This window comes from Podarcis filfolensis (genome assembly GCF_964270895.1).
Source record: "Podarcis filfolensis genome assembly, chromosome: 1".
NCBI lineage: Eukaryota > Metazoa > Chordata > Lepidosauria > Squamata > Lacertidae > Podarcis > Podarcis filfolensis.
In genome coordinates, this window is record NC_139604.1 from 80,224,308 (window position 1) to 80,251,314 (window position 27,007).

At 38.5% G+C, this 27,007-nt stretch overlaps 2 protein-coding genes across 29 annotated transcripts in view; one reads left to right on the plus strand and one right to left on the minus strand.

Annotated features, from left to right (window-relative positions):
- The window catches only part of CD44 (CD44 molecule (IN blood group)), a 69,833-nt gene extending 54,915 nt beyond the window's left edge, over positions 1–14,918 (plus strand). For 8 of the 26 annotated variants that reach the window (XM_083601555.1, XM_083601537.1, XM_083601556.1 and 5 more), the window contains 11 exons: positions 1,206–1,376; positions 3,504–3,683; positions 4,165–4,338; positions 5,315–5,479; positions 6,712–6,894; positions 7,152–7,304; positions 8,631–8,777; positions 10,251–10,436; positions 11,337–11,435; positions 12,630–12,708; positions 14,053–14,918. In XM_083601555.1, coding sequence (XP_083457681.1) covers positions 1,206–1,376; positions 3,504–3,683; positions 4,165–4,338; positions 5,315–5,479; positions 6,712–6,894; positions 7,152–7,304; positions 8,631–8,777; positions 10,251–10,436; positions 11,337–11,435; positions 12,630–12,708; positions 14,053–14,260 — 1,745 coding nt within the window. In that variant the 3' untranslated portion in view covers positions 14,261–14,918. The remainder of the gene's footprint in view (positions 1–1,205; positions 1,377–3,503; positions 3,684–4,164; positions 4,339–5,314; positions 5,480–6,711; positions 6,895–7,151; positions 7,305–8,630; positions 8,778–10,250; positions 10,437–11,336; positions 11,436–12,629; positions 12,709–14,052) is intronic. The other 18 variants (XM_083601533.1, XM_083601546.1, XM_083601550.1 and 15 more) reach the window with 12 other exon arrangements.
- A 2,346-nt stretch (positions 14,919–17,264) lies between these two features.
- Positions 17,265–27,007, minus strand: part of SLC1A2 (solute carrier family 1 member 2) — an 89,576-nt gene continuing 79,833 nt past the window's right edge. For all 3 annotated transcript variants that reach the window (XM_083602256.1, XM_083602255.1, XM_083602257.1), the window contains one exon: positions 17,265–26,979. In XM_083602256.1, coding sequence (XP_083458382.1) covers positions 26,905–26,979 — 75 coding nt within the window. In that variant the 3' untranslated portion in view covers positions 17,265–26,904. The remainder of the gene's footprint in view (positions 26,980–27,007) is intronic.

Here is a 27,007-nt window from a genome sequence, read left to right on the forward strand (position 1 = left end):
TGGTAATTGCACAGGAGGAAAGCAGCAGCCCCTCCTATGCCACGGTTCTGATCCAGTTTACCTGCCCCTTACACAGCAGCTACATTCACAGACCTGCATCTCACATATATTTTGGCCTTCTTACTACCCTTTAAAGTGAATTCCTAGTATTCCAGTATTAGGGCACTAAGATAATCATAGCAGTCTGACAAAACTTTCCATTAATAATGGATTGTTAGCATTCCCAATAATGGATGGCATTACTGCCAGTCCATGGAGGCCCAGCCTCCAAACGGCGCCATCCCTTCTGGAGGCTCCTATGCACATTTCTCTGTGCTGCTACCTCAGTCAGTGTTAAGAATGGTGGACCTATGTTCTTTTGCATCAGAGGTACCTAAGTTTTAAAAAGAAGTAGCTTTGAGAAGAGCCACTACTCCATTCAAACAGATAAGTCACATTTCATCATCCGAGTAGGGCTTCATATCATATTAGTTTTATTTCATCTTGACACCACCACCCTGATATAATTCAATCTCTGACACCAAGAACATTAGTGTCATAGTGCTTTACACACAATTATTTTGCTTGGGCCTCTGTTGTGTAGATGCAGCCCATTTCGTTTGTTTTAATGTTTCTTCAAGTAGAAAATACTCCACATTTACTGTAGATAACCAAAATTATCTACAGTATTTACTAATTTGTATTTCTGTTGCCTGCTTTACCGTCACAACATTGAAAGAACAAATTTGTTTTTACAAATACTTGGTAGTTGTGCCATAAACAGCATGTGTCTATGAGAAAGTCAAAATACCTCATTTGCAAGCTTATTTCTTTTCTTTTTTTAGAAACCTAGCTGTCTGGAAATAAGAAATGAACAAAATATGTTGTCTTCATACCATTTAACTAAAACCAAAATCATTTTATAGCTGTGAAATACAAAATGCTTGCTTCACATGTACATAATAATGGCTAGATAAGATATTGTTTCAAAGGATTTAACTAAAATGAATTAACTGAAATGAACTGTTGCTTTTTTATTGAAAAGTGCTTATACAAAAAGTGGTAATAGAGAATCTTGACTTAGTGACAGATAAACAGACCCCTAAAAGGCACCCTTTTTCCTTGAGTGCCACCAGTGTAGTTGGATTCATATTGAACTGCAAGATGCATGTACAATAGACAGTGGTTCTGCATATATTAAATTAACAAATACTTCACCACAAAAGCAGATAATGGGATGAAAGTTGAAGAATCCACTCAAGGCCCACCATCTCATGGCATATATCTTGAATGGTCCAATGAAGAAAGATACTCTACAAACTCATCGAGCAAAGAGACACTACCTGAAATTATTCATCCAAGTGAAAATGAGCAAAAAAATGAATCCATTTATACAGGTATATCTCAGAAAAGTTCTATTCAGCCCCAATCATTAATTATTATTTCCTACGAAGGGTGTAATCCTGACTCCTATGAAGTCAGCATGAATCAGGATTGCAGCCTTAACTACTGATACAGTCTAAGAAAATTATTTAATCTACATAACATGGGCGAGATAGTGAAAATGTGGTATTGATTCAGTCATCATTGTAACAGTTGTGGTCTCCACGGGTGAGATTAACTGTGAAGATTGATAATCATGGTATATTGATTAATGAGATCCATCTTGGTGGGATCAATGAAAACAGATATCCTACAAAAACATCTAAAAATGGAATTATGCCTGGTCTCATTTCAAACGTAAACTAGCATGAAGAGGATTTGGAAATATCTCATTTGGGTACTAGGAAGAAAAAGAAAATTCTGTGTTGTTAAACTTTTCTATACTTTTAAAATTCATTTAATAAATGTATAGTCGCCTTTCAGAACAACAACAACCAAAAAAAAACACAAAAAAACTTCCACAAGATGGCTAACAAATATGTAAACTCAAGATCAAACAATAATTTAAAAACAATTTAGAAAACCCCAAACCCACAAGAAAATAGTAGCAAGCTTGCATAGCACATCAGTTAATTTCTAAACAAAACAGAAATGTTTTTGAAGTCTTCTTGGGTTGAAGTCTGCCTAAAGATGAAGCCATGCATACTTCTTTGGAAAAAGAATTTGAAAAATGTGGCGCATTAGATTGGAGGTTATTGTTTCCCCAGATGGAATTTATTACTTTGACAATGCATATGGAGTTCAGTCTTAACCTAATAATTAATACTGCTTAAGCCTTAACTTAATATTTTAATTGACTTCACCTAAAATTCTGATAGTGCCCGTAAAGCTAGATTAGATGGGCATCAAATAATTATGAGGAGGAGACTGTTAACATAGGGTATTGTCTAACTAAATCAAGAGCTGATCCACTGAAATTAATGAATTCATGTTATTCCAGTCCACTGATTTTAATGGGTCTACTCTTTATCAGGCCATCATTTGCTATCTTTCATTGTCTTTAAAACAGATTCAGACATTATTATAGCAGCTGTTGGAATAAACTACAAAGATTCCTCTCATGATTCACACATGTAGGCTCTTTTATATCCTCTTGGGCAGTGAAGGCAAATTTCTTGCAGCTAGAGGAAAAAAAACATGAAAAGGTTTTTTTAAAAACCCACCTATTCTTGCCTTTTCTTTTTTTAGACTGGGTTACTTTAGTCTTCCATTGAGGTTGATGACCAAAGGCCTATGTTGACTTGATCTGGACAAGTATTTATAAATAGTCCAGAGTCCAGCAAAATGAGTCCTATGGCAGAAAGATTTGCTTTCCCAGACAAGAGGCTTCAAAAGATTCATGAAGCAGAGATGGTTGTATATGATCTTGGCTGGGACAGTGACAATAAATACCTTGCAAATGCATCTAAATTTAGTTAGCCACCTAGAATCATTCCTCAGAATAAAAAGCGAGTAAAAAGGAAATGCCACATACAGGTACAGGCAGTGATTCATTATCATTAAATCTTTTAGCTAAATTAGAAATAATAATAATAATAATAATAATAATAATAATAATAATAATAATAATAAACCCCCCATCTGGTTGTGTTTCCCCAGCCACTCTGGGCGGCTTCCAACAAAAGATTAAAAATACATTAAAACATTAGTCATTAAAAACGTCCCTAAACAGGGCTGCCTTCTGATGCCTTCTAAACGTCAGATAATTGTTTATTCTTTGACATATGGTGGGAGGGCATTCCACAGGGCGCGTGCCACTACTGAGAAGGCCCTCTGCCTGGTTCCCTGTAACTTTGCTTCTCGCAGTGAGGGAACCGCCAGAAGGCCCTCGGCGCTGGACCTCAGTGTCTGGGCAGAACGATGGGGGTGGAGACGCTCATTCAGGTATACTGGCCCTGTTTTCTGTGTAGATTTTATAGCCATAGAATACGTTTTGGATAGAGCTATAGTTCTGGCTCATCTAAAACGGCTATTGTGGTTACTGATTTCCACTTTCCATGTTAGGGTTAAGTAGAATTGCACTTAGTGAAGCGCATGTGAAAGCAGAGAATTCAAAACTGACCCAGCCATCTTTGTAACAGCAGTAGTCTCCAGTGATAGCACTGACTATGAAGATTCCGGTCGGGATACAATGTTGCACAGTGAGCATTCAGGACAGGATAATGAAGAAAAACATCTCACAAACACATCTGGAAATCATTTGCTGCCTGGAATTCTTCATGCAGCTGAAAGTGAGCATGAAAATGAACGTTCAGACACAGGTATTGACTGGAAAAATAGTAAAAACATTTAACTTCTTTTTTCAGTAATCTCTCTAGATAAATTAGAAGCTATCTCAAAGCTATGTAAAGATGTAATCCTGACTCCATTTAAATAAATGGACTTTCACTAAACACAGGAAGCATGGTGTGATGAAAAAGTATGCAAAATTTGTTTGCTGCTTGAGATTATCTCCTGCCTGAAATAACTCTTCCAAGTTGAAGCAGTCTTGAAATGGAAACATCTCCTTGGGTGTCTTCCAAGTACAGGAATTCTAATGGCTTTTAATTCTTCTGGTGTTGGATGAAAGGTACTTGAACTGTAAATCATAGTAGGTAAATGCCATCAGACTAAACGTAATTATACTTAAAAACCTGATACGATATTGATTCAATTCAACCAAACATAGCACTTAGTAAGAACTGATGAAAAGAACGATACCTATGTAACATTTGAAAAATATTCAAACCATCATTACAACAGCTGTTGCCTCCAGTGATAATGGCAAGCAGGAAGACACCACACAAAAACCACATGCAATGCATCCTGGGTGGGAAAGTGAAGATGAAGATACCACAAACACAACTATGGATAATATCCCACCTATAATTATTCTTTCAAGTGAAGGGAAGCATGAAAAGGAAACACATCATACAGGTACCTCCCAGGAAATAGAACTTTAATAAATTTGCATTCTTTGTATTATTTTTCAAATGTACCACATTGTCACCATACTCCATTTGAAGAGCTATCCCAACTACTCTCATTCTCTCTGCCAGTTGATAATAAAGTTCCATTCATTTGCAACAAAACAATGGTATTCATAACCCACTTAAAAGTAGAGTCAGTAATTACAGGAGACGACTCTCCATACTTAGCCTTCAAACCCAGGTGTGTGTTTTTTATGAGTCACTGTTAGAAGGTGGGTGTATAAATGCAGAAAGTACAGAAATAAATTGCCATAACTGCGACTTTCAGGGATGACAGTGACCACTGACTTAGCATCAGTCAGATGAATGGAGTAATTTAGTGGTGGAGTAGTAAGGACAGGTAAAATACAAATAAATCTAGGGCTGAAGACCTATTTGGCATTACGCCTCCAAGTTACAAAAACAAAACAAAATGTACATGAATAGTCTTGTAGAGATACAAATGTGTTTTTGTTAAACAAATCTGTTTCATTGAAATATTTTGAAGGAAATTCTGCCATCAACATGCCCTTTAGAGATGCTGATGGGCTAACGTATGCATTATTCAGAAAGAGTCAGAAGCCTCCCAATACATAACCATAGAATTATAGAGTTGGAGGGGACCCCCAAAGGCCATCTGGTCCAAGCCCCTGCAATGCAGGAATCTCAACAAAAGTTTCCACAACAGTTGACCATCTAATCTCTGCTTAAAAACATCCAGTGAAGGAGAGTCCCTCACCTACTAAGGGAGTCCATTCCACTGTTAGGCTACTCCTATTGTCAGAAGGTTCTTCCTAATGTTTAGCTGGAATCTCCTTTCTTGTAACTTGAATCCATGTGCAGTAGAAGGCCAGGTAATGTGCCTCTCAGTAAACAATTTCGTAATAGATTACATAAACATTGTAATAAATGAATGAATGAATGCTCTAACTATATTGTGACAGCTGTGGTCTCTGATGGTGGTAGTGACCATGAAGATTCTACTCAAGAAGCACATCCTGGCCAGAACAATGAACACAGGCATCCTTCAAACACGTCAACAGATTATTTTGTACCTGGAATTATTTCTTCAGTTGAATACGTGCATGGAAATGAAACTTCACATATAGGTACAAGCAAGAAGAAGAAAATTCAGATATTCTCTTTGTTACGTTCTAGATGAATTAGGCTGCTGTATTGAGCTAGATAACAGGTTGCAATTTTAATCTTACTGAAATCAATTACAGTGGTACCTCGGGTTACGAACTTAATTTGTTCCGGAGGTCTGTTCTTAACCTGAAACCTTTCTTAACCTGAGGTACCACCTTAGCTAATGGAGCCTGCTGCACTGCTTGTGCGCAATTTCTGTTCTCATCCTGGGGCAAAGTTCTTAACCCGAGGTACTACTTCCAGGTTAGCGGAGTCTGTAACCCGAAGTACCACTGTATAGAAATTCATTGACATTAAACAAAACAAGGAAGGTGCTCGTGTCATGATAGGGTACAATGGTCTGTAATTGATATGAGAACTGGCCATGCAATCATAATATTTGAACTTGATTCCAGCATCATTGGAATAGCAGTGGTCTATAGTTAAGGTGGGACGTGGGTGGCGCTGTGGGTTAAACCACAGAGCCTAGGGCTTGCCGATCAGAAGGTTGGTAGTTTGAATCCCCGCGATGGGGTGAGCTCCCGTTGCTCGGTCCCTGCTCCTGCCAACCTAGCAGTTCGAAAGCACATCAAAGTGCAAGTAGATAAATTGGTACCGCTCTGGCGGGAAGGTAAATGGCGTTTCCGTGCGCTGCTCTGGTTCGCCAGAAGTGGTTTAGTCATGCTGGCCACATGACCCGGAAGCTGTACGCCGGCTCCCTCGGCCGATAAAGCGAGATGAGCGCTGCAACCCCAGAGTCGGCCACAACTAGACCTAATGGTCAGGGGTCCCTTTACCTTTACCTATAGTTATGGTATAAGCCTTGAACATCCATTTTTCATTCATGCACACAGTAAAGCTTTTAAGTAACAATAAAATACACTGCAAATATCTAGAGATAACTTGCTACTTAGTAGTATTCCTCTATCAGAAAGTTAGAATAAAAAGAAAACATTTCATGTAACTATAAAGAGGAAGTGTGTATTTTTGTTTTTTCATTCTGTTGATATATTCCAAATGAATTATATTCCTTTTGTGTCCTGGGTTTGTAAGGAAACTAAATTTGCATTGAGATCCACTAAAATGTGGTAATGGATATCCATTAGCAATACTAATTTTAAAAAATTAAATGCGATGCTAAGCAAATCATGTGGGATGTAGTTCTGCAAATGTTACAGAACACTTAACATTAACCCAACCATCATTATCATAGCTGTGGATTCCAGTGATGATATCAAACATGAAGTTGCTACTCGTGATCCAACAGTACATGATATACATCATGAATCAGGTAGAGAAGATGATTATTCTACAAACAGCACGAAGGATGAAGTACCCATAGAAGTTATTCCTCCAGCTGGAAACAATAACATAGATAATTTCTATCATACAGGTAGTTGTGGCAGATCCATTCTTAATTATGTGGTGATTGGTGATGGTGTGGGGAATCACATTGCTCACAACTGGATTCTTATTTTCAGTCAGTAAATATAGTTGAACATGTAAGGTGCACAAGAAATGTAATTGCATGTAAATATGAGTAAAGCTGAGAAAATTGCGCAGTGAGTTATTGGGAGGGGAGTGGCTTGCAAAAGCCATCATTTTGTATTTTAACACCTCCAAACCTAAGTTCATCATTGATTCACCAAACAGCTGTCATACACAACGATCATGAAGACTCAACTCAACAACCATTACCTCCCATTCATCAGCCAGGCTGGGATGCTGAAGAAATATATCCCACAAATACTTCTAGAGATGGTATACCGATGGGAGTTGATTCAGATAGTGAAAGCAAACAAACAGGTATTGCGCTGAATAATCTATTCATTTCATCACAATGTATGAAATGAAGCACTGTTTTTGAAACAAAGCATTTGTCGTTCTTTAAATCTGTACCCCGCCTTTCCACCAAATGGAAATGTTGATTAATGTCTAGATTTTAAGGTTGGAATTCTAACCTAAGAATATTATTTGTTCCTTTTAACATAAGGTTGCTGTTTTCGGGCAATTTGAGAGGGACTGATTCTTTGGGATCGATGTCTCATGCTCTAGGAAATCCTCTGATTTTAACTTTTGAATGTTAGATCTAGCCTCTGGGAGTTGAAAGTGCCCTATGGGGATATTTTTAGGCAATGATACATGACAAGGACAAGTGATTTGTTCAAAATAGGGATTAGGGCATAAATTATACTGAGGCATAGCCTTCTGAAAATTAGAATTAAAAGTTCTCTCACTAGAGGCAAGCTTGCTATTCCTTAATAATAATAAGGAACAACTCCTGTTCTAAGAGTTGATTTTATGCAAACCCCATTTAAAGGAGATGTTCCTCCCATCAAGTTTATATAGCAGGCTCCAGAAAAAACAGGCCTGGCAATATAGACAATAGCATTCATTCCACGACACAAGAACTTGATAGTACCTTACCAGATATTTCTATGCTGATGTTTTGTTTTGTTCTCAAGCTAGTCTGTAGGGCATAATGTCCTTTGGTTTAAATTTCTGATCATGTGTAGAGCTTGTAGAACATAAACAAACAAGATATACAAATATGGTTCTGAAACTAAGTCTTACATTTTAATTCTTTATATCTCATTCATTATGATTATTATTTGCATATGCCAATCACCCAGAGTCAAATAATGATGTTTGCTGTGATGATCATTTAATTATGACATGATTTATAATAAAATTAGCCCAAGTTAAAACCTGTAGAAGAGTTGAAATGAGTGTGTGAGAAAGGGAGTGGTGAGTAGAGAGCAGAAGGTTGAAGAACGTGGGCTCTCATCCACAACTGACAAGTACTTGGCTGTAGCTCATGAATAGTTTTCTCTTCCATCAAAAGTATATAACACAAATGTCATTGTCAAGTTGATGAAATTTTCTGCATGCCTAATCAACTGTCAGTGTCAGCTGGTGATGTCAGATGTTGGGTCAGAAAATAAAACCAAGGGGGAAGCCAGATCACTGTCAAAGTCTTTTGGAATTTCTGATTGTAGCAAATCTGGCATCCCAGCATGTTGTTTGGATAGAAATATTCTGCTGGTAGAGTAAGAAGTCAGTGGATCAGAGTGAAAAGCAGCTAATAGTTTTGCTATTTTTACAATCTCAATTCATTTACCATTGCCATAGATGTGGCCAAAGAAGATTCAACCCCAGAACCAGTGAGGCAATGGGGTCATGAAGACAAATACACGACGAAATCAACAGCAGATGTCTTAGTTCCTGGAATTGTTCCTCGAAGAGGAATAAGTCAAAAAAATAATACTGATCATACAGGTATTCAGTAGAATGGTGGTGGGATTCCTTTTAACCCTGTCTATCTTAGGTGAGATAATCTCATGTTGTTAATTTTCGTGTCTATTTTAAAACAGACACAGAAAATTAAATTGCATGTAACCTGAACTTATATAAGGTTGAGGAACAGAAACTAAATTGTTACCTTGGCCAGGACCTTATTGGTAAAACGAATGTGTTGAAGTTGCTACTTGGGGACTGTCCCATGTGAAGATCACCTCATAAAATAATGTCATAAAATCATTTGTAAGCAGTTGCAGCCTAATGACATTTCCATATCTTTGAACTTCAGTTTTGAAATTTCCCTGTCAAAATTCCTTGCTTAATATTCTTTAATTGTGGCTAAGGGAGCACATGTGATTGTGATAGCCATGGCCATTTTGATAGCCACCAAGATTGTGAGAAGTACTTGTCTGTTTGCCAGGCACTGCAGGTTTATACAACATAAATTTGTTGAAGGAGTATTGCATTTTGAGTTGTGATCAAATTGACTGTTTCCCAACTATTCCTGTTACATATGTTATTTTTTTGCGGGGGGGGGGGGAGTGTATGATATGTACAGGGGAATAATTTTCTAAAACAATTTAGGTCATGATTTCTCTATTCCGTTCTGCAAATATTTGCATTTATTGTTTCAATTATGTCATTTTGCTATCATGTGAAGCTAATGATCCTTCACAAAATGTATCTATTATACTGTCTGTTGTTACATCTCCTACTTGAGAGCCTAGTGATGTCTTTAAATACTGTATTTATGTCAGTATTAGTGCCAAGATATAAGATTTTGCAGGATGCTTGCTTAAAGATGGCAATGTGTTGAAGTTTTTGGCGTACTTTAGAGACTCGTTTCCTTCCTAGTTTCAGTGGCTAGTGTTTCTTTTTAGGTAGACAATTAGAGCATCTTTTAATATCTGTAGTAAGAACTGATATATTGATTATTCATTTCACTTTGTTGTTCCTGGCATATTCTTGGGCTTTCCAAACTGCTGGTGTGCTTTACATTTCTTGAATATTTATCTCTGCAGAGATAAAAATCGGACTGAATTTGAGCCAGTGGGTTTGTTTAAGTTTTGAAAAAGGGAAGGAAATGACAACACCTTACTTCCCAAGCGTGGTGTGGGTTAATGGGCTTGTTAGCAGGAGCCATGCATGAATTTTATTATTAGACAATATTTCCATGTATATGCACACTCTAATGTGGCATCTTTTGCCAAATGGTCCTTGGATCCAATGTTACTTTGATCTGAGCTGCTTCTGGCTGTTGATCACTTGAGTCTCTGTCCATTACTACTGGAAGTTTTCAAGAGCAGATCAGAAACATTGCAACCTTCCCTATTTTGTTCTTTTTAAACTTTCAGTATAGTAGGAATTTTGTAAAACAAAAAAACGGTTTTAATTCTGCAAATTTCAAGGTTAATTGATAGTTAATAGTTGATTCAACCATCATTACAACAGCAGTAGTCTCAAAGGATGGAACCAAAACTGAAGAATCAACACAAGATCCACAGTTACATGGATTGCGTCCTGAATGGAGCACTGAAGATGAGCCTGTTGTAAATGGCACTCAAGATTATGTATTACCTGGAGTTTTTCCTGAAATTGACAGTGGTTCTGACAGACATCCATCATCGCCTACTGCCAGTAAGAGTTATAAATTCCAGGAACTTCAGCTAACCTTTACTTTTCCATACATCAAAATCCTGGGGAAATGTGGTGTGGAAACAAATAGCTATTAGATGGAAATCTTACTGTGATTACATTCTGTTTATTTCATGGCTTCTTGCAAAGATGCATGATCAAACTCTGATTTTAATGAATGCGTTTGCACTAGTCGAAGGAAGGTGTGTGATCGTTTCTCAACAATCTTTCTGTCACTCCAGTTTCGGGTATTAGTTGATTTTTCTCCCTTTTCTCACTTATGGGAACTATTTTCAAATTAGTAACAGATTAATACATATTTCTATAAGTGTCACTACAAACAATTACACATAGCAATATTAGCTAACGTCTGCGGCGTTTGCATGCATTTGATAAGTGTATGTGGTGTTATGGAAAGGCAGTTTCACCCTGATTGCTACAAGGATACACTTCATAGAACTCAAAATACAGGGCTAAAGAATAAAAAAAAAATACCACTAGCTGGAAATTTAAAAGAAGAAAGCATTTTATCATGGTTTGGAAAACTGATTTTAATTTTCATAGAGTAATGGATCCCTCTTTTCCCTTTCCTTAGCATAGCCTGCCAGTATTTTACAAAAGAAGGCTTTTTGAAATGGTTGGCAAACAAGGTGTGATATTGAGAAACCCAAATGAAAGCTCTGAGGAAACTGTGGTTTATATGGAGCTTAAGCACTGCTGTATCCTTGTACTTTACCATTCCAATGTCAAGGAATAGGGCCTTGTTATGAAACTCAACACACCTGTGTTTCCTTTGACAATATCATGTATTTTTTTTGTCTGTGAAAACTCAAGGGCTCCAGATTTATATAACACAGCTCTAATGTTTTGTGAGTAATGCATGTTTGTTTGTTTTTTATCTAGGTGTTAACCCAAATGACCCGAAGGGGTCTGGAAGAGGGACACACATTGACCAGACAGGGGAATCGCCAAAAAGCGAGCCACGAATGGCTATCATACCAGGTTGGTGTCTTTACTTTTACCATTTTTGTCTATTATAAAGTCCTATTGGTTTGTGATTGCTCCTCTCACTGCCACCACTAGAAGTGGTGAGCCTCTAGGTCAGTGGTTCCCAATCTTTTTAAGGCCATGCCCCACCTCAGCATCTCTAAAATCCTGATTCCCCACCCCGGTGACATATAATTCTTATTATTTAAGAAGTGAACTCCTATTCACGTGGAGGAAGCCTAAAAGGCCATTAACTGTTAATAACTCGTTCTCAAATTGCCCCCGTGTGGGGCGTGCGCCCCACTTTGGGAACCACAGCTCTAGATGCTTTGCATGTAGAACTTCTTAGGTTAAATCACTGAGAAATTAAGTTAAAGGTTCAGTCCAGGCAAGACCGTCACCTTACATTTCAGGATCTTCTGCCAGGCAGACAAGGAAAACACTTGGTTACATAGGCCACTAGATTCATTATAAAGTGGCTTCATTTTTGTCATGTATTTGCAAGGTCAGTGTAGCAGGAAACAGAAGGAAAAGTCTCAGGAACTTAGTTATCAGTTCTTGGGGAGCCCAGGGGCAAGTCACTCTCACTGGTCTCCCTCAGTGTCATTGTTGCTAGTTGCCACTGCCAGACAGAGCCCGTGAGGAAGCAAGAGGCAGCAGCTACTACTGTTTCTTTTCAGCACCATTGTTGTTTGCTAGCTCATCCTATCTGGGTCAGAGATGGGGAGTCCAGGGGCGGGGGCAGGCACCTTTAAAAATAATATTGCAGCACCATGCTAGTTCCTTGCAAGTATTTCCTTCATGGAGCCATGTATGTGGATACAGACTTTTGGAGAAATCTTAGCGTAACGAAGGAAGAACCTGGAAACAACCAGCAGCCATTTTCTTAGTCACAGCAGTGCTGTGTACCAGCTGTTATGATCAGGTTTCTGTATGCTTCCCACTTCTCACAAAAGAGTCTCCATACAGTTATTTTTGCCATTTATATGGGCATGCAGGGGAGGAAAGAATATTTGTGAGCCAGACCTGAGAGGAAACCTCACTCTGTTGCTTCATACTTTGAAAGAAAACAATAAGCATGGGTCCTTTAAGGAAGTAAAGTGGGGTTATTAATGATACTATGTCAACTACTGTGTCAACTCTCTATCCAGATGACTAGCCAGTAAAAGTTTCCATGTTTTTCCCCCCCCCTCGAACTTCCACCCACAGATTGGCTTATTGTAGTTGCTTCTCTCTTGGCACTGGCATTGATACTTGGTGTTTGCATTGCTGTGAACAGTCGAAGGAGGTAAGGAATGGCTTTTGTAAATTTCCACTGGTTAGTGCCAGAACTTTCTTTTAGTCTTGTTGCTGGGAAATTCCAAGATCTGACATCTTTAAATAATACAAAGGAGAAAGCAGCTCCTTCTTTCAAGAGATGTCCATTGAAAAGCACACGTCAAGGCACACAATAGTGCATTTATACAAAAGTGTGGCTGGTAAATATTTAAATAAGTAAGCAATGAAGGAACTTCTTTATGCATCTGAATGTCTTTTAACCTTGCAACTGTAATAGTAAGCTGGTAATCAGTAAGTTTAAATTTTTCTTGTTTTTATAGTGGGTGTGTGGATGGATAGATAGATGAGAGGGAGAGAGAAGTTGTCAACTATGTATTTTTAATGTGTGTTTTTTTCCTTTGACATGAAATTGCACTATACAAGTATTTTCATAAAGGATGCTCAGTCCTGCGTGTGGGCATCCCATAGGCATCTAGTTGGCCACTGTGAGAGCAGGCAGGCAAGTGAGCAGGTTGGCATAGGAGGGATGGAGCTCTCCTTTCATCCTATGCAACCAGCATAGAAGCCAAGTAGGCTGCCAAAGGAAGGAAACCCTGTCTTCTGGGCCCGGTATAGAAATGCAGTAGGTTAGAGGAGAGATGGAGCTCCTCGTCCTCCTCCTTCCAGCTGTCAGCACAATAGTAAAAATTGCAGGCTTGTAACTTTTGTGGGCTTCTTTGCCACGCAGCAAAGCACCCACCTGCCTGTAACTGTAGATGATCCTATACTGCTAACCCATTTTGAGTCATGAGCAGACAGCTCTCCACTGACTCTGGGCTGAGAATCACTACCTTGGCTGCAATCTGCATTCCAATCCTATCAAAGTCACGTTACTTCATTGTTGTTGTTTTTATCTTATCTACCACACAGAAGGTACTTTTCAGAAGTATTTCCTGCTAGTTTGTAAGTTGATGCATGGATCTAAGTGTGGACATAAACGTTTACTAATTAATGATAGTCTCTGACCTTTCATAGCTGCTGTTTTCTTCCTTTGTCTTGAAAGAAGCAGACAAGCACAGACCAACCATGATCAAATGCAGATAACATTTCCTTTAAAATGGTTCAGTCTGGAAGCTATAAATCAAAATGGCATCCTAACTGAAAACATAGTTTTTCTTCGAATATCACAAGATAAAATACTACATGCATACTTGCAGGTTTCCCATGGGCATCTTGTTGGCCAAAGTGAGGACAGGATGCTGGACTTTTCTTATGTTTTAAAGCTTTGATTAACCCAGATAGAATTGGTGAGTTTTACTTCACTTTTGTATGTGATTGTGTGCTTTGACATCCTATGTTTTCCCCTTTCCATTAGATGTGGGCAGAAGCAAAAACTTATTATCAACAATGGCAAAGGAGGCATAAATGAGAAAAACAAGGGTGGTTTGAATGGAGAAGCCAGTAGATCTCGGGAAATGGTTCATTTGGTGCATGATGAGAAGCCAGAAAACCAAACAGATGAATTCCAGGCAATTGATGAAACGCAGAACCAACAAGAAGTGGCCTTGAAGAGTGGCGTGTAAGAGAGCTGCACCAATCCAATTTCATCAGAGGTGAAGAAGCAAAAAAACAATGCACGGAACTGGGACTAGAACTCACAAATGCAATGAGCTACTGATGTCTTTGAAGCATAATTAAGCATACATTTTCTTCTTTCTCTATTTTTAATGGTCAGGTACAAGATAAAAATGTCATGTTTCCTCTGCTCAAGATTGCTTAATTTTGCCCGGTTCAGATGGGCGACCACCAACATCACCTGTCTCCCAATTGTGGTCTACTGTTTGATAAGGCAGAATACCAACTTCAACTTATTTCCCCTAACTTGTGCAGCTTTCCCCTCATTATATCATAATGGAGTCACCAGGATCTCTAGCCAGTACCTTTAAGGCATTAAGGTACTGAGCATAACCTTGAGGCCTAGAACGTCAATATTAATTGCAATGGGAGACTTCAGAACAGAAATCTTATTTGTCACTTAGCCCTGAAGGATTTGTCATCTTTTTGAATCTCACTCACTTCTTGATATTTGGAATTGTGTGTTGAAGTAATTGAATACAGAAAGACAAATTTGTCCAAAAATTCCAGGAATGTCCAATAACAATTTTTAATAGGGTGGAAAGGCGAGTAAGAATAAAATTGATTTTATAGCAAATAAATTTTTATTCTCTATAATCTAAATAATCTGTGATGTTGTTTTTGCATTTCAAAGTTGCATATCTGTTGCATGGTTCATAGTTGGAATATTTGTTAAAAGTATTAATTCAGCTCCATTTGACTACACCACATTTAGATATAATGGATGTACAACAGTAGATTTTCTATGGGATCCTTTGTATGTTTCCAATGAATTGGGAGTCTGAATCAAAACCCACCTTCCTATATGTCTGGGTGTTGTGTCTACTTCAAATAACTCTCTCCTTTTTGGAGTTCCATGCATGGCTGCCAGCCTAATGTCAGAAACAGCACATGTAACTCCTAGTTAGATGGTTGGGTGGGGTGATGGCACTCACAAGTTGTATCACAGCTGCTTACTAGGAAGAAGGGGAGGCTGGTGCAGTGCAAACACACTAGCAGAGCTGCCAGATTGGCTCTGCTGGTGCATTTGCACCACACTTAACTCTCCTTCCCTGTAAGCAGCTGCAGTGTGGCTGATCAGAGGTCAGGTGAGTGCCATTGCTGCAACACACTGTCTGCTACTGGTAGCTCCAAGAACCATTCAGAGGTCCAAGAACCACACATGTGGCTTCAGCATTCCTTTGCATACACATTTCCCATCCTAGCAAGCCATGTGTGGGTAATAAGTTGCTTTTGTACATAGCAACACTATGGTGGTGGTTGTACTCTACTGAGAATATGTTCCTTCTTAGAAAACTAGCATGTACACAGTCCATTCATCTCATATTAGCTGTATCATATTTGCAACATGATGTTGGAGAGGGGTTTTAACCTTTTGTTCAGACACTTCATTTGATTGCACCGGGCACATAAAAATAACCACAGCAGTCTCCATCTGCCACAGAGATGAATAGCAAATGATCGCTTCCTTTCCAGCAGATAGCTATAAATGGCCTGTTGGTTACACATGACAAATGCTATGAGAAATACAACTCACCTGTAGGACTAAGAAGAAACTAACATAAAAATCTCTGAGAAAATCAAACACAAATATTATGAAGCTGAATAACAGTAAATAGTTGCAAATATATCACCACAGTTCCTTGTTCTTCTTATGTCCAATTTTCTTAAGGGACATATTTTTTAAAAAACTAAAAACTCCTAATTACTTCCTAATTAACACGCACATTATCATACCAATGCAGAAATGTAGGCCTGTTTGTGGAAGGAGTGTTCCATGCATCAATGCTACAGCTCAAGGTAAGCACTGACATCTGTACCACATTGTTAATCTGGATCACACTACACTGTGTAGACGAACATCAGCCCTCCACCCTACTCTGGCTGCTTAAACATGTTTGCACCTTGTCAGATAATAACACTAAGAGTTGTTTGTCTTATTTTATTCACCATTGCCACTGCAAAATCCTAATTTTCTTTACAGAGATGCTATGGATTCCTAGCAGCACACCCTCTTTTTGAACCCACCCTTTTAAAAGCCCCCACTCCTGTGGATTCTTTCCAAGTGGAGAGAACCATTTTTACTGTTTTAGTGTCATGTGGGAACAATTAGAATGTCATTCATTCACGCCCTTTCCAAGGCACAGTGGTGTCAGCAGACTTCTTTTAGACGTCCTTGAGTCACTGGCAGAGGATTTTCTTCTAGCCAGCATGTTCAAACAGCTGTGGCTTATTTATTTCATTGCTCTCCCCCCCCCCCCATTTGTATCAGGGACACTGGTGGTCTCCAAAAGTTATAAACACTTACTGAAGCTTGGCAGTTTTCTTCTACAGAAAATATCTCCATTGTTTTCTAAGTTAAAGCCAGATGATATATCCTTTAAACAAAAACACCCAATATCCCTGGTCCTGACATGAATAAAATAATAAAAGTAGTTTTCCAGCCCTTTTTTGTTCACCAACTCCCTGACTGAAGCACCACTGCTTAGGAGTTTAAAAATTGGTTTTCCACTTCTGTGTTGGACATAATTAACTGCTTAAGAGACAAGTCTGCTACCCAAGTGCAGTGTCCTTCAGCTGCCATTGCTTCACCTGCTTTGATGTAACAGTCTGTGGTGCATGGACAGCGTTGGCCCAGAAAGCACGTTGCACTGGGACAACTGGAAACCTTTGATTTTAGATTATTTATTCTCTGATCAACTATGGCATATCGAAACCACAAAATTTAAGTAACATGGCAAGCTTGGTTGTGTCAGACGTATGGTTTCAGACCTCTTTGCCAGAAAAGGACAGACTTCCTTAGCTGAGTCATACTCCCCATGTATAAGTAATTTAAAATAGAGATTTACATATACTAAGTAGAAATAGTGTTGGGGAATAAAATACTTTGCACAAACACATCACATATTCTTTTCAGAGTTGAAAAGTAATAATTGACACTCGCTCTAACCGTTAAAATTATGAATCCACATTTATTGATGATATGTACATAAAAAGTACAACACTTAGTGAAATATTGTCTTCGCTGATTATTTCCAGTATATAAAGAATGTCCAGTTTTGTTTTATACATAAGTTACAGAAATCAGTTCACACAGTAAGAAAGTATTAAAAGCAAATACTGTAGTTACTAAAGGAGGTATAGATAAAGATTAGGAGAATTAGAACTATAAACTACAAAAAAATATATATACTCAGTAAATGAGGCATTCCCATTACAATATACAAGAAAGTAACCAGAGTTAATAGAAAGTTTTAGCATCTGCATTCATTAGTCTTTACACAAAATGTGGTACAGGAACTGTACATCATTTCGATTCCCAGATGAACACTTCCAATCAATGTCAAAGACCAGGCTTATGGTTTCTTTTGGATGTATTCTAAATGGATCACATCACATTTCAAGGGAAGAACTGCAAATTGATCATATACACAATGGCCATGATCTCAAAGGCCCTGAGCGCAATAATTTCCCTAAACAGCAGAGTCCTATACATATCTACTTGGAAGTAAGTTCCATTGAGTTCAGTGTAACTTACCCCCACATGAATGTGTATAGGATTTTGCCCATAGTTGCATATGAAAAAGAACACATGCACAGATCTTGAGATTTTGTGGCTTTCCCCTTTTGTTGTCTCACACACTTGCAGTCATCAGGCTCAGAGTGATTTGCCACTTCAGCAATTGCTAAAGGCAATTCACAATAGGTAAGCCGGAATCAAAAAAAGGAATAGTTATAGAGTACTTTTAAGGCAGATGACAACTAGCTTCCGTATGGGATATTTTATCCCATGGACTATGCCACAGTAAAGGTGCTACATTTATTGAGTGAAAGCAACAGTGAATCCTGCCAGCCTTTCCACTAGTAGCTCTTTTTCAGAGAGCTTCTTTATTATCAAAAACATTCAGATTCTTAATATATAAAAAGTATGATTACTGGTGCATGGAAATTCTGAGATACAACCGCACATAAACACAACAGGTAAAGCACACCTCAAAAACACAGTTGTTTGTGTGTTTCCAAAACTGACATGAATGGGATTTGTGGTTATAATTTTTCATATGCTTATTTTTGAAAAATGGAAGCAGTATTTGCCTCTGTGCTTCTGGCTAGCTGGTGTAACACAAATCATAAGAATGATAATGATAGGCTTGCATCCAGCATTAGATAAACCCAATGTAGATCCATGGAAATTAATGGATTTGGCCAATTTGGGTCCATTAATTTCAGTGTGTCTATTCTGAGTAAAACTTAGCTGGAAACAGCCCAGTGTGTGTTGTTAACAGGCGTGTCTGTGCCTTGATTTAAAGCAAAATGACAGGCTCAGGTTATGCAGATTCTTCAATGGATACTGTTGTCAGTGAACAAGTGAAAGCAAATGAACATCAGAGGAATCTTGAAATGTTGTTGGATGACAGCAGAAGGAGTCCATGTTGCAAAGCAGAAACAGACATTGCAATTGCAAACAATAAGCATGGCATCCAAAGTAAAGAGTACAGCAAGGTTTGTTTTTACTTCTGACCAATGAGCTAACTGATGCAGCGACTTACTAATAATCATGTCTCTACATTTCCAACATATCAGGTATACAGACGAAAATATATTAATATTATAAACTCAGAATAATATGCCTACATTAATTCTTTAATGTAGCAGTGATATTGCATTCACAGTGCAGCAAAATGAGACGGCCAGTCACATTCACTAAGTGCCAGGGATTTACAAACATACACACACACTCACATGCATGCTGCTGGTTAGATATATAAAAACAAAGACTAACATATGTACAATGAGTCGGCTGCAATAAAAGGTTCCAACAATTATTCAGACTTTGACATGCACCAACATGTTTATATTATCAACATATAAAACCAGTTATCTGCCTATGAAGATTATTCTGATAAATACCTGGAGATGGAAATACTGACAAGCAGCCAACCCAACCCAAATTCTTTTCGGAACATATTATAAAGTTTCTACTCCAGCATAACTGATGTTAAATTAAAAACCAAATGGCAACTATTAATACTGTATACACAATTTTACTGAAATTACACGAAGATAAGCTACATTATCTACACAAAGTGCGGAGAGGCACTGTTCTTCATGCGGAAAACAACGCACCAAGACTGGTATTCTTAAGAGTGTCATGCTTTGACAGCTATTATTAGTACTTTTATCTTACCACTAGAACACATTTGGCTCTAATTACAAGAGTATTTGAAAACTCTGCTTTTAAAATAGAAGAGGATTACAAAATAAGTTTACATTGACAACATTCTAGATCTACTGTACAGTTTGCTCACCCAAACGCAAGGCATGTACAACAGGTTTATCTAGTTAAATATACCTGTTTCATGGATCGTTGATGGTTTCAGTACATATCCTCTGCTGTGTGTGCTGTGCAGTTGGTGTGCCAAGAGACAACATCTACATTGTATTTAAGCTGTTCCTCAGGTTTTAATAACTCTTATTTGCTCATTCAATGTGCTTGGGTAATAGCAAGGCCATAGGACTAGAGATACTTTATAATTAAATGCTAAGGAAATAAAAGAAAAACAGATCTCATTCATCCTGGTGAAAAATATACCGCTTGCTTTCTTATAAATGTCTTAAAAATCAGGAGGTATTTCTATATGTGCAAGTCGATTGACATGGTCCCATAAGAATGTTGTTTGGTCCTTTTGTACAAAGGCAAAGACATGAAACACAGTTCTGCAGTTCCTTACGTTGTCTGAACTTGTATAAATATCATTTTACATGACAGACCCTGCAACCCTATGATCACCGAGGTGTTCCACGGCTATAAAACTTATTCAATTTTGCACTATAAGGGCAAAGCTCTGCCCTCCAGAGGAAGATCCAACTTTGTTGATACTCTTCCTGTGGAAACTTTTGTGGTCCTAGCCTAAAATAAATTATTGGTCAGCAAGAAGACAAGGAAAAACAAAAGATCCATTCCAACCTCACTTCTGACTACACCAGCAAGAGCTCAGCAGGCCACTGAATGTGGCCATTTGCCTGTCTTCTGTTCCCTTCCCCCTGCATAAGAACCCACATACCCGGGAATAACCCCCCTTGAATTCAACAGGACTCACTTCTGAGTACACATGGCTAAGTTTGGGCTGTTATTCATTAAATAACTATGACCCCTTATTGGCTTTGCTGCCGCCTCCTTTCTTGTACAGTATTTGTCGAGCAGCAAAACTTATGATCTGGCTTTGAAGTGAACTGGCAAAGCCAGTTACTTTAGCCAGTCTAGAAAAGACTGTGGAGGAACTGCAGGCCTGGTCTCTGAAGGCTTCTGGCCAATCCAGCAAACAACGTCTGTGCACATAAATAAATACAGATGCTCATCTCCTTCCACGTTATGATTCTCACCCAAGCCACTTTGAACTAGCTGGATGCATCACTTGATGCCAATTATGGGACACCAGTTCTTATGCCTGATGGCCCATGACTGCAGCTGGATCAGGGCCTTCTTCAGAAGCTGCAATCCTAAAGTACACAGACTTTGTAATCAATTCCATTGGAAACATTGGGGACTACAGGAAAATGCAGTAAGGAGAAGGGTTAGGGGACAAAATATACTGGTGAATAAATTGTTCTGGATCAGACGCTTTGTATATTGCAGGATGGAGACCCTTCCTAATTCTCCTGGTAAAGACACCAGGTTAAGGCTGTGATTCTAAACACACTTACTAGGGAGTAAGCACTGTTTAACACAGTGGGTCTTTTGCTGAGTAAACATGCATAGGATTACACTGTAAGTATCAAAAATAACAGATCAATCATTTGTTCATCTGATCAATCTTAAGATTATTATAACAACATAGTGTTCCATAATGAACTGCAGCATTTAAAGACACCTTTATTTCCTATTTGTGCTTTGCTTAGAGGTTATAAATAAAGTTTACAGGGTTACGTTAATTTAATATAACACAGATAATTTTTATTAATCTATATATGTTATAAGAAAATTTTCCATTTCCCCTTTAATATGGATTCCCTGTAAATATTGTAGCTTTCTCTCTCTGTCTTATAAGGTTGTATAACAAAATATTGGTATGTCTGTAAACAGTATAAGAAAATATCAGTATGTCTGCAAATTACAGATACTAAATTTGTTAATTCAGTCTACACTGTAGTTTGTGGCTGCTGGACAAAAGGTATGAATAAATGCCTACATTAGAATTGAAGATGTATTTAGAAGTAGAAATACATATTTTCCTCATGCATTCCATAAATTACAGTTCACACTAGGAAGGACAGGAAAGAAGGGGATTTTTGTTGTTGCAGTATTCAAAAGGAAGCTTGAAGAAGAAGCTTGGAAGAAGTTAAAAAATGGAATGTTGGAATCTACAGCACTGACTGAAAAATATCAACTGGTAATCAAGATTTGCAAATAAGCTTTCAAAGCTGTAGAAAATCAATGAATAAAATCCCTGTGAAGCATTATGTGTTATGTACAAAATACTGTTAATGTGAAAGACTCACAGTATTAAATTGTGTCCATGTCTTGAATAAATGTGCACAAACCCTGGTTTTAAAGACAATAGTTGGGGGATGTGTGTGCCACTGACTGAAAAGGAACTTAATTTCAAATAATCTTCTTGTTCCAGCAATAGATCAGTTTTGAAGGAATAAATCAGATCCCTCCAGTTAATGGAATGGGGATCCCTGAATATGTAGAGGTCCTATGTGCACATATTTGCTTTTTGCCTTTTAGGAAATACTGTAATAAACCCAGCAAAGACTGGGTTGGATAATAAATTCACTTTATCTGCTGGTTAAGGCTGTTCCAAGACAACTGAGAGAGTGTTGGGTGGCTTAGAGGCTGCTTTCAGTCAGCTGAAATGTAGGTAGGTTGACTTGTGTTATAACCAAACATCCAAGCAAGTGTGTGATGCCATTCAGTGCATATTAGGCAAACTTGCAGCAACACAAAGCTTGGTCTGGCTAAGAACTTGGCTTAGTCACATAATCAGAATGAATGTAATCTGGTGACTAGATAACTACACATGTATTATGCCGAACTCAAGCCATTTTAACCCAAATAGTGACATAAAATGCTACCCCACTGAAGTTGTGTGGACAATAAATGGAAAACAATATGACTAATTGTGACAAATGTTGACCAGTAACACTGGAGGACTGTCATCATTCCGTTTCATTGCTTCATACTTCCATTACATATGGAGGACCAGCTCCCTCGTCTTCCTTACCTATCCCATGTATCTCAATGAACCTCTGCCCAGCCCACTGATTTTCAAGCATCATAAAGTTCTCTCTCCATGTAGAGAAAAGAAGAGCATTAGAGATAGAGTTACATGGCTAGAGTGGCTGCTTGAAAAAATGTTAGTAGCTGCGAGATAACAGGTATCACAATGATGAGCAAGAGAAAGATAGAAGGAGCTCCAGGTCCAGGGTCATGTCTGGGCAGGAAAAGAGGGGGGCTTTTTTGTTTGTTTTTTTGTTTTGAGAAACTCTAGAGAAGTACAGGTGAGACATTTGGTAGAAGAAAAGATTAGAGGAGATACAAACGAGAGGGGAGGAGAGCCAAGGAGCTATGGGAAGAAAAGGATAAACTCCAGTTTCTTGTGTAGAGGAGGGTTAAAGTAAATAGGAATAGGGCACAAGAGTTTGGATCCTTCCCCACACTCAATAGATTTACTTATACAAGTATGAATTACTGATTGTGTCCTATGGAAATCCACTGAAAGCAGAACATCAATGGAATTGCCAACAGCAAAGACCAAACCTCAGCCTGCTCTTCTTGAAATCTAAGGAAGATACCCACCCAGGGGTGTATCTAGGGGTTGGTCAGGTTAAGTAGGAGCCCACCTGCTTGTCCACACACTCCCCAGGCTGCTTCTTCCCTGCTCAGGAAGACCAGGCGACATGTGCAGGATCCTCTTGCAAGGGTGCAAGATAAGAGGGGGATGTGCAAGGGAGCCTAAGTGAACCCACCCATTAGTTATAGTCCAAGCAGACCCATGCAAATCAATGTACTCAATTTCAACAGGTCTGCTCTGAGTATGACTCATGCTGGGTGTCACCTTATGCCATTAATTATTTTCTGAAGTCCTTAAATGGTACTAGCCAAAGAACAAAGCCAAGCCACCCAAGAGCAATACAAAATTACAACCTGGTCACCTTTTTTCAAGTGAATGGGATGCTAGAGAAGGTCTAATGCAAAGTGCTCAACACCCTTCATTTCCCTTGACGACAATGTGAGGCAGATTATCAGCATTCTGAAAACTTAGATCCCTTTTATAAAGAATCTACAAAGAGGTAAAAGCAAGGTCCTCTTAATTATGCAGACTAGCAAGCGAGACCTGAGCAAAGAAATCATTTCATCCAAAGTGCTGGTGCAAAATTAGTCAAGAGAAGCAAATGAAGTGGAAATTGTTTCTCACCTGCTACTTACTTAAGCATTCACCTGCCCAAGAATGACTGAAACAAAAAGGGAAAGGTTTTGAGCCTAAGCAGGGAAAGCACTAAAACACACACATGCTCTTACTACACACACTCATGCTGGAAAGAGCTTGAAGTGTTGGTGAAATGTCAGGGTCTTCCGTATAACTTCCTACAAATGATACTTTTAATTGTTTCCTGTCACTGATTCTGTCTAGATTACTATCACAAGTCTGGGCAGAAGGGACAGTTGGAGATGGGAGATTAGGTTGCAGAGATGATTACAGTTGATTTTACATGCCCCTTGGTAGAAGCTGCATCCTAATAAGAGAGGAATGGAACATAGTATTGAAAGATGGCATGCCTCAGGCTAGTAGGAAAAAGCATAGTGTGCAAATTCATGTTGAAAATATAGAACATTTGCAAGTTGAAAGAAGTGTCTATTAAAAAAAGGAATGTGCGTTAGTGTTGTGACCACTTACAGGGTTCATTTTTTCCCCTGGTTTAGCAACCTAGATTCATATTGGCTAAGCAAACTATGAAATGGCAGCTAAGGATATTTAGACTTCATAATTAAATAGAAATACTTGTGGACAGTCAGCTGACCAGTTAGAACAACAGAATTATGTAATAGCATTTATCTAGAAGATAAAATATGCAAGCCTCCAATATAATAGTTGCTTCCCTCTCCCTGTTTTATATTGTTGGGAAAGGAGTATCGTAAGATTGAAATTCCCTGAGTTATAAAACATACAAAAATCCCTTCCTCCCCCCCACCAGTTTTGTAAAAGATTTTCTTTCTGTTGATATCCATTCAAAAAATCTTAACTCTGCACACATGCGGAATTTATCCCCATTTTAATTTGAGAACGTCTTCCTAGTTTATAAAATAAAATAAAAGCAATGGGGTATTTTTTTATTAGTGTTGCTCAAACCATTACCCTAGACAGGGGTCTGGAAATCACATTGCTGGCTCAGTACCTTGTTTGCTCATTCTAACTGTGCACTGAACAGCCGCCAAGTATAAAGTGATGTGGGGAAGAATAGAAATACCTATGTAAGCAATCCCCATGGTACCTCATTGATGTTAACATGAGCATGTGCACAAAAGATGGGGTAGGGCCTTCAATTCTACAAAATGTATGTATTCCATGAAAAGTATAATATCAGAGTATAAAAATCCATGGGTAGATTCCTTCCCTACAAGAGCACACTGCCTTTATGTCAAGGAATCAGCAGAGCTGTTTCTCCTCTCTCCCTTCAGTGTGTCAAATTAGTTGGGAAATGAAAGATATGAGCACAGCTCTCACACACAGCCTACCCCACCCCATCTCTGGCCACTTAGTTAAATTATATGACCTCCAGAATTCAAGGTGATCAAGAAGAATGGGTGCGCAGGCTGGTTTAATGGGAGACAAAGCCAGTCCTCCTATGACCCAGCCTGCGAAGTTACGTTCATGTATGCAGAGAGAGCAAAAGGGAGAAACATGATTCTGTTGAAACCTATGGGAAATCCTTCATGCCTGTTTGGCAAAGGATAATACTCTGTATAAGTCTGCAGGAAGGCAAACATGTTCAGAGTGGCTCAGTTAGTAGAGCATGAGACACTTTATCTCAATATTTTTGGCTCTAGCACCATGTTGGGCAAAAGATTCCTGCATTGCAGATGGTTGGACTAAATGACCCTCACCGACCCTTCCACTCTGCAATTCTATGATCCATCAACAAGAGATTAAATCTTTCCTGCTCCAACTTGCAGATATTTGCTGTGGCAGTGTGTCCTTTTATGATGGGTTGTCAAGGAATTATTGCAGTTTGGGCATCACAACAATTACTAAATATAATTCTGTTACAATTCTGAATGGATATTCTTTACCCAAACCCATTTGTACAAACCAAGATATAACTGACAAGATTATTACCGTATCTTATGTTTCAGTTCTCTGTTCACAAGGACCAAACATATAAAACATTTTCGCCAGTGTATAAATAGCTTCCAGCTGTTAAACAATATTAAACTTGCTAAGTTTCTTTTTAGCAAAATGAATGCAAAAGATGTGATTTATTTGCAGACATTTCATCCCTAAAGAATAGCACCTTATTCCATCCCAGGTCTCAGCAAAAGGGTGACAAGATATTACTTGCTGCAGATTTTCCTGCTGAAATACCAGTGATATGCATCTATATGGTACTTTGACGTCGCTGGATTGAGACAGCCACATATTGCAGTCTATGTTTCTCCTTGTATGGATAATCAGAATTGTGCTAGTTGCTAGTATGAATAGCATACAATCTGGGGTGGTTTATTAGCTCTGAAAACTACATATTTCACACCTAAATTTATATACTGGGAATACAGTCCATTGAACTCAATTGGAGAAAAAATCATGGTCAAGCCATGTATACATGCTGCCCAGAGGTTAATTCATTTTGGGGGACCGTGCACAGAGGCATTCACACCCACCCACCACTATAAACTGCAAATCATTTTTCCTATACCTTCAAGTTTTGGGTGACGAAAATGATATCCCCTGGGTGACTACATAGATCTGGCATGCATGGGGCTCTGGATGGTTAAAAGAACTGGGATATGACCATCGATGTGAGGATGGCATGAATAATAGGGAATTGAGAATATCATATGCTACGTATTAATAAAGCACATATAAAACATTTACAGTGATCATATATTACAGTCCACAGTGCTAACTGTATTTGATATGCACCAAGGTGCTGGTTGACATCTACAGCAGGAGAAGAGGCATTGCAAAAGACTGCACTGTTTACATTATACTTAATGCTTATTAGCCCAAGTCTCACCAGCCATCGGGGCTTTCTGATCTTTCCTCTTTTGCAGCATCTACATTCTCTACGTCTTGAGTTGAACAGAGGAAGCCCAGCAAAAATACATCTCTTGAACTGACAGGGTGTCCTTCAGCCACATCCATTCAAATGGTGACACAATTGAGAGAGATGGTTATGAATTATTTGGCAAAGATGCTAAAGGAGCAATGACTTTATGAGACTGTTTCTAAGTTTCCATTAAGAGCATTAAATAAGCGAATAGTTTTTATACTAAAGACAGTGAAAAATCTTCTTGAATCTTGAAACCAGCTTTTACCACAAGACAACTTCTGGGGCTTATTAGAGGTGGACCTGGATTGTTCCTTCCTTATTTCTCATGTTTCCAAGGTTCTTCTTCAACAGCATTGAAGTCTGCAGATTTGCCATTTGTTGCCAGGGTGACCTGTAAATAATTGTCATCAACACCTAAC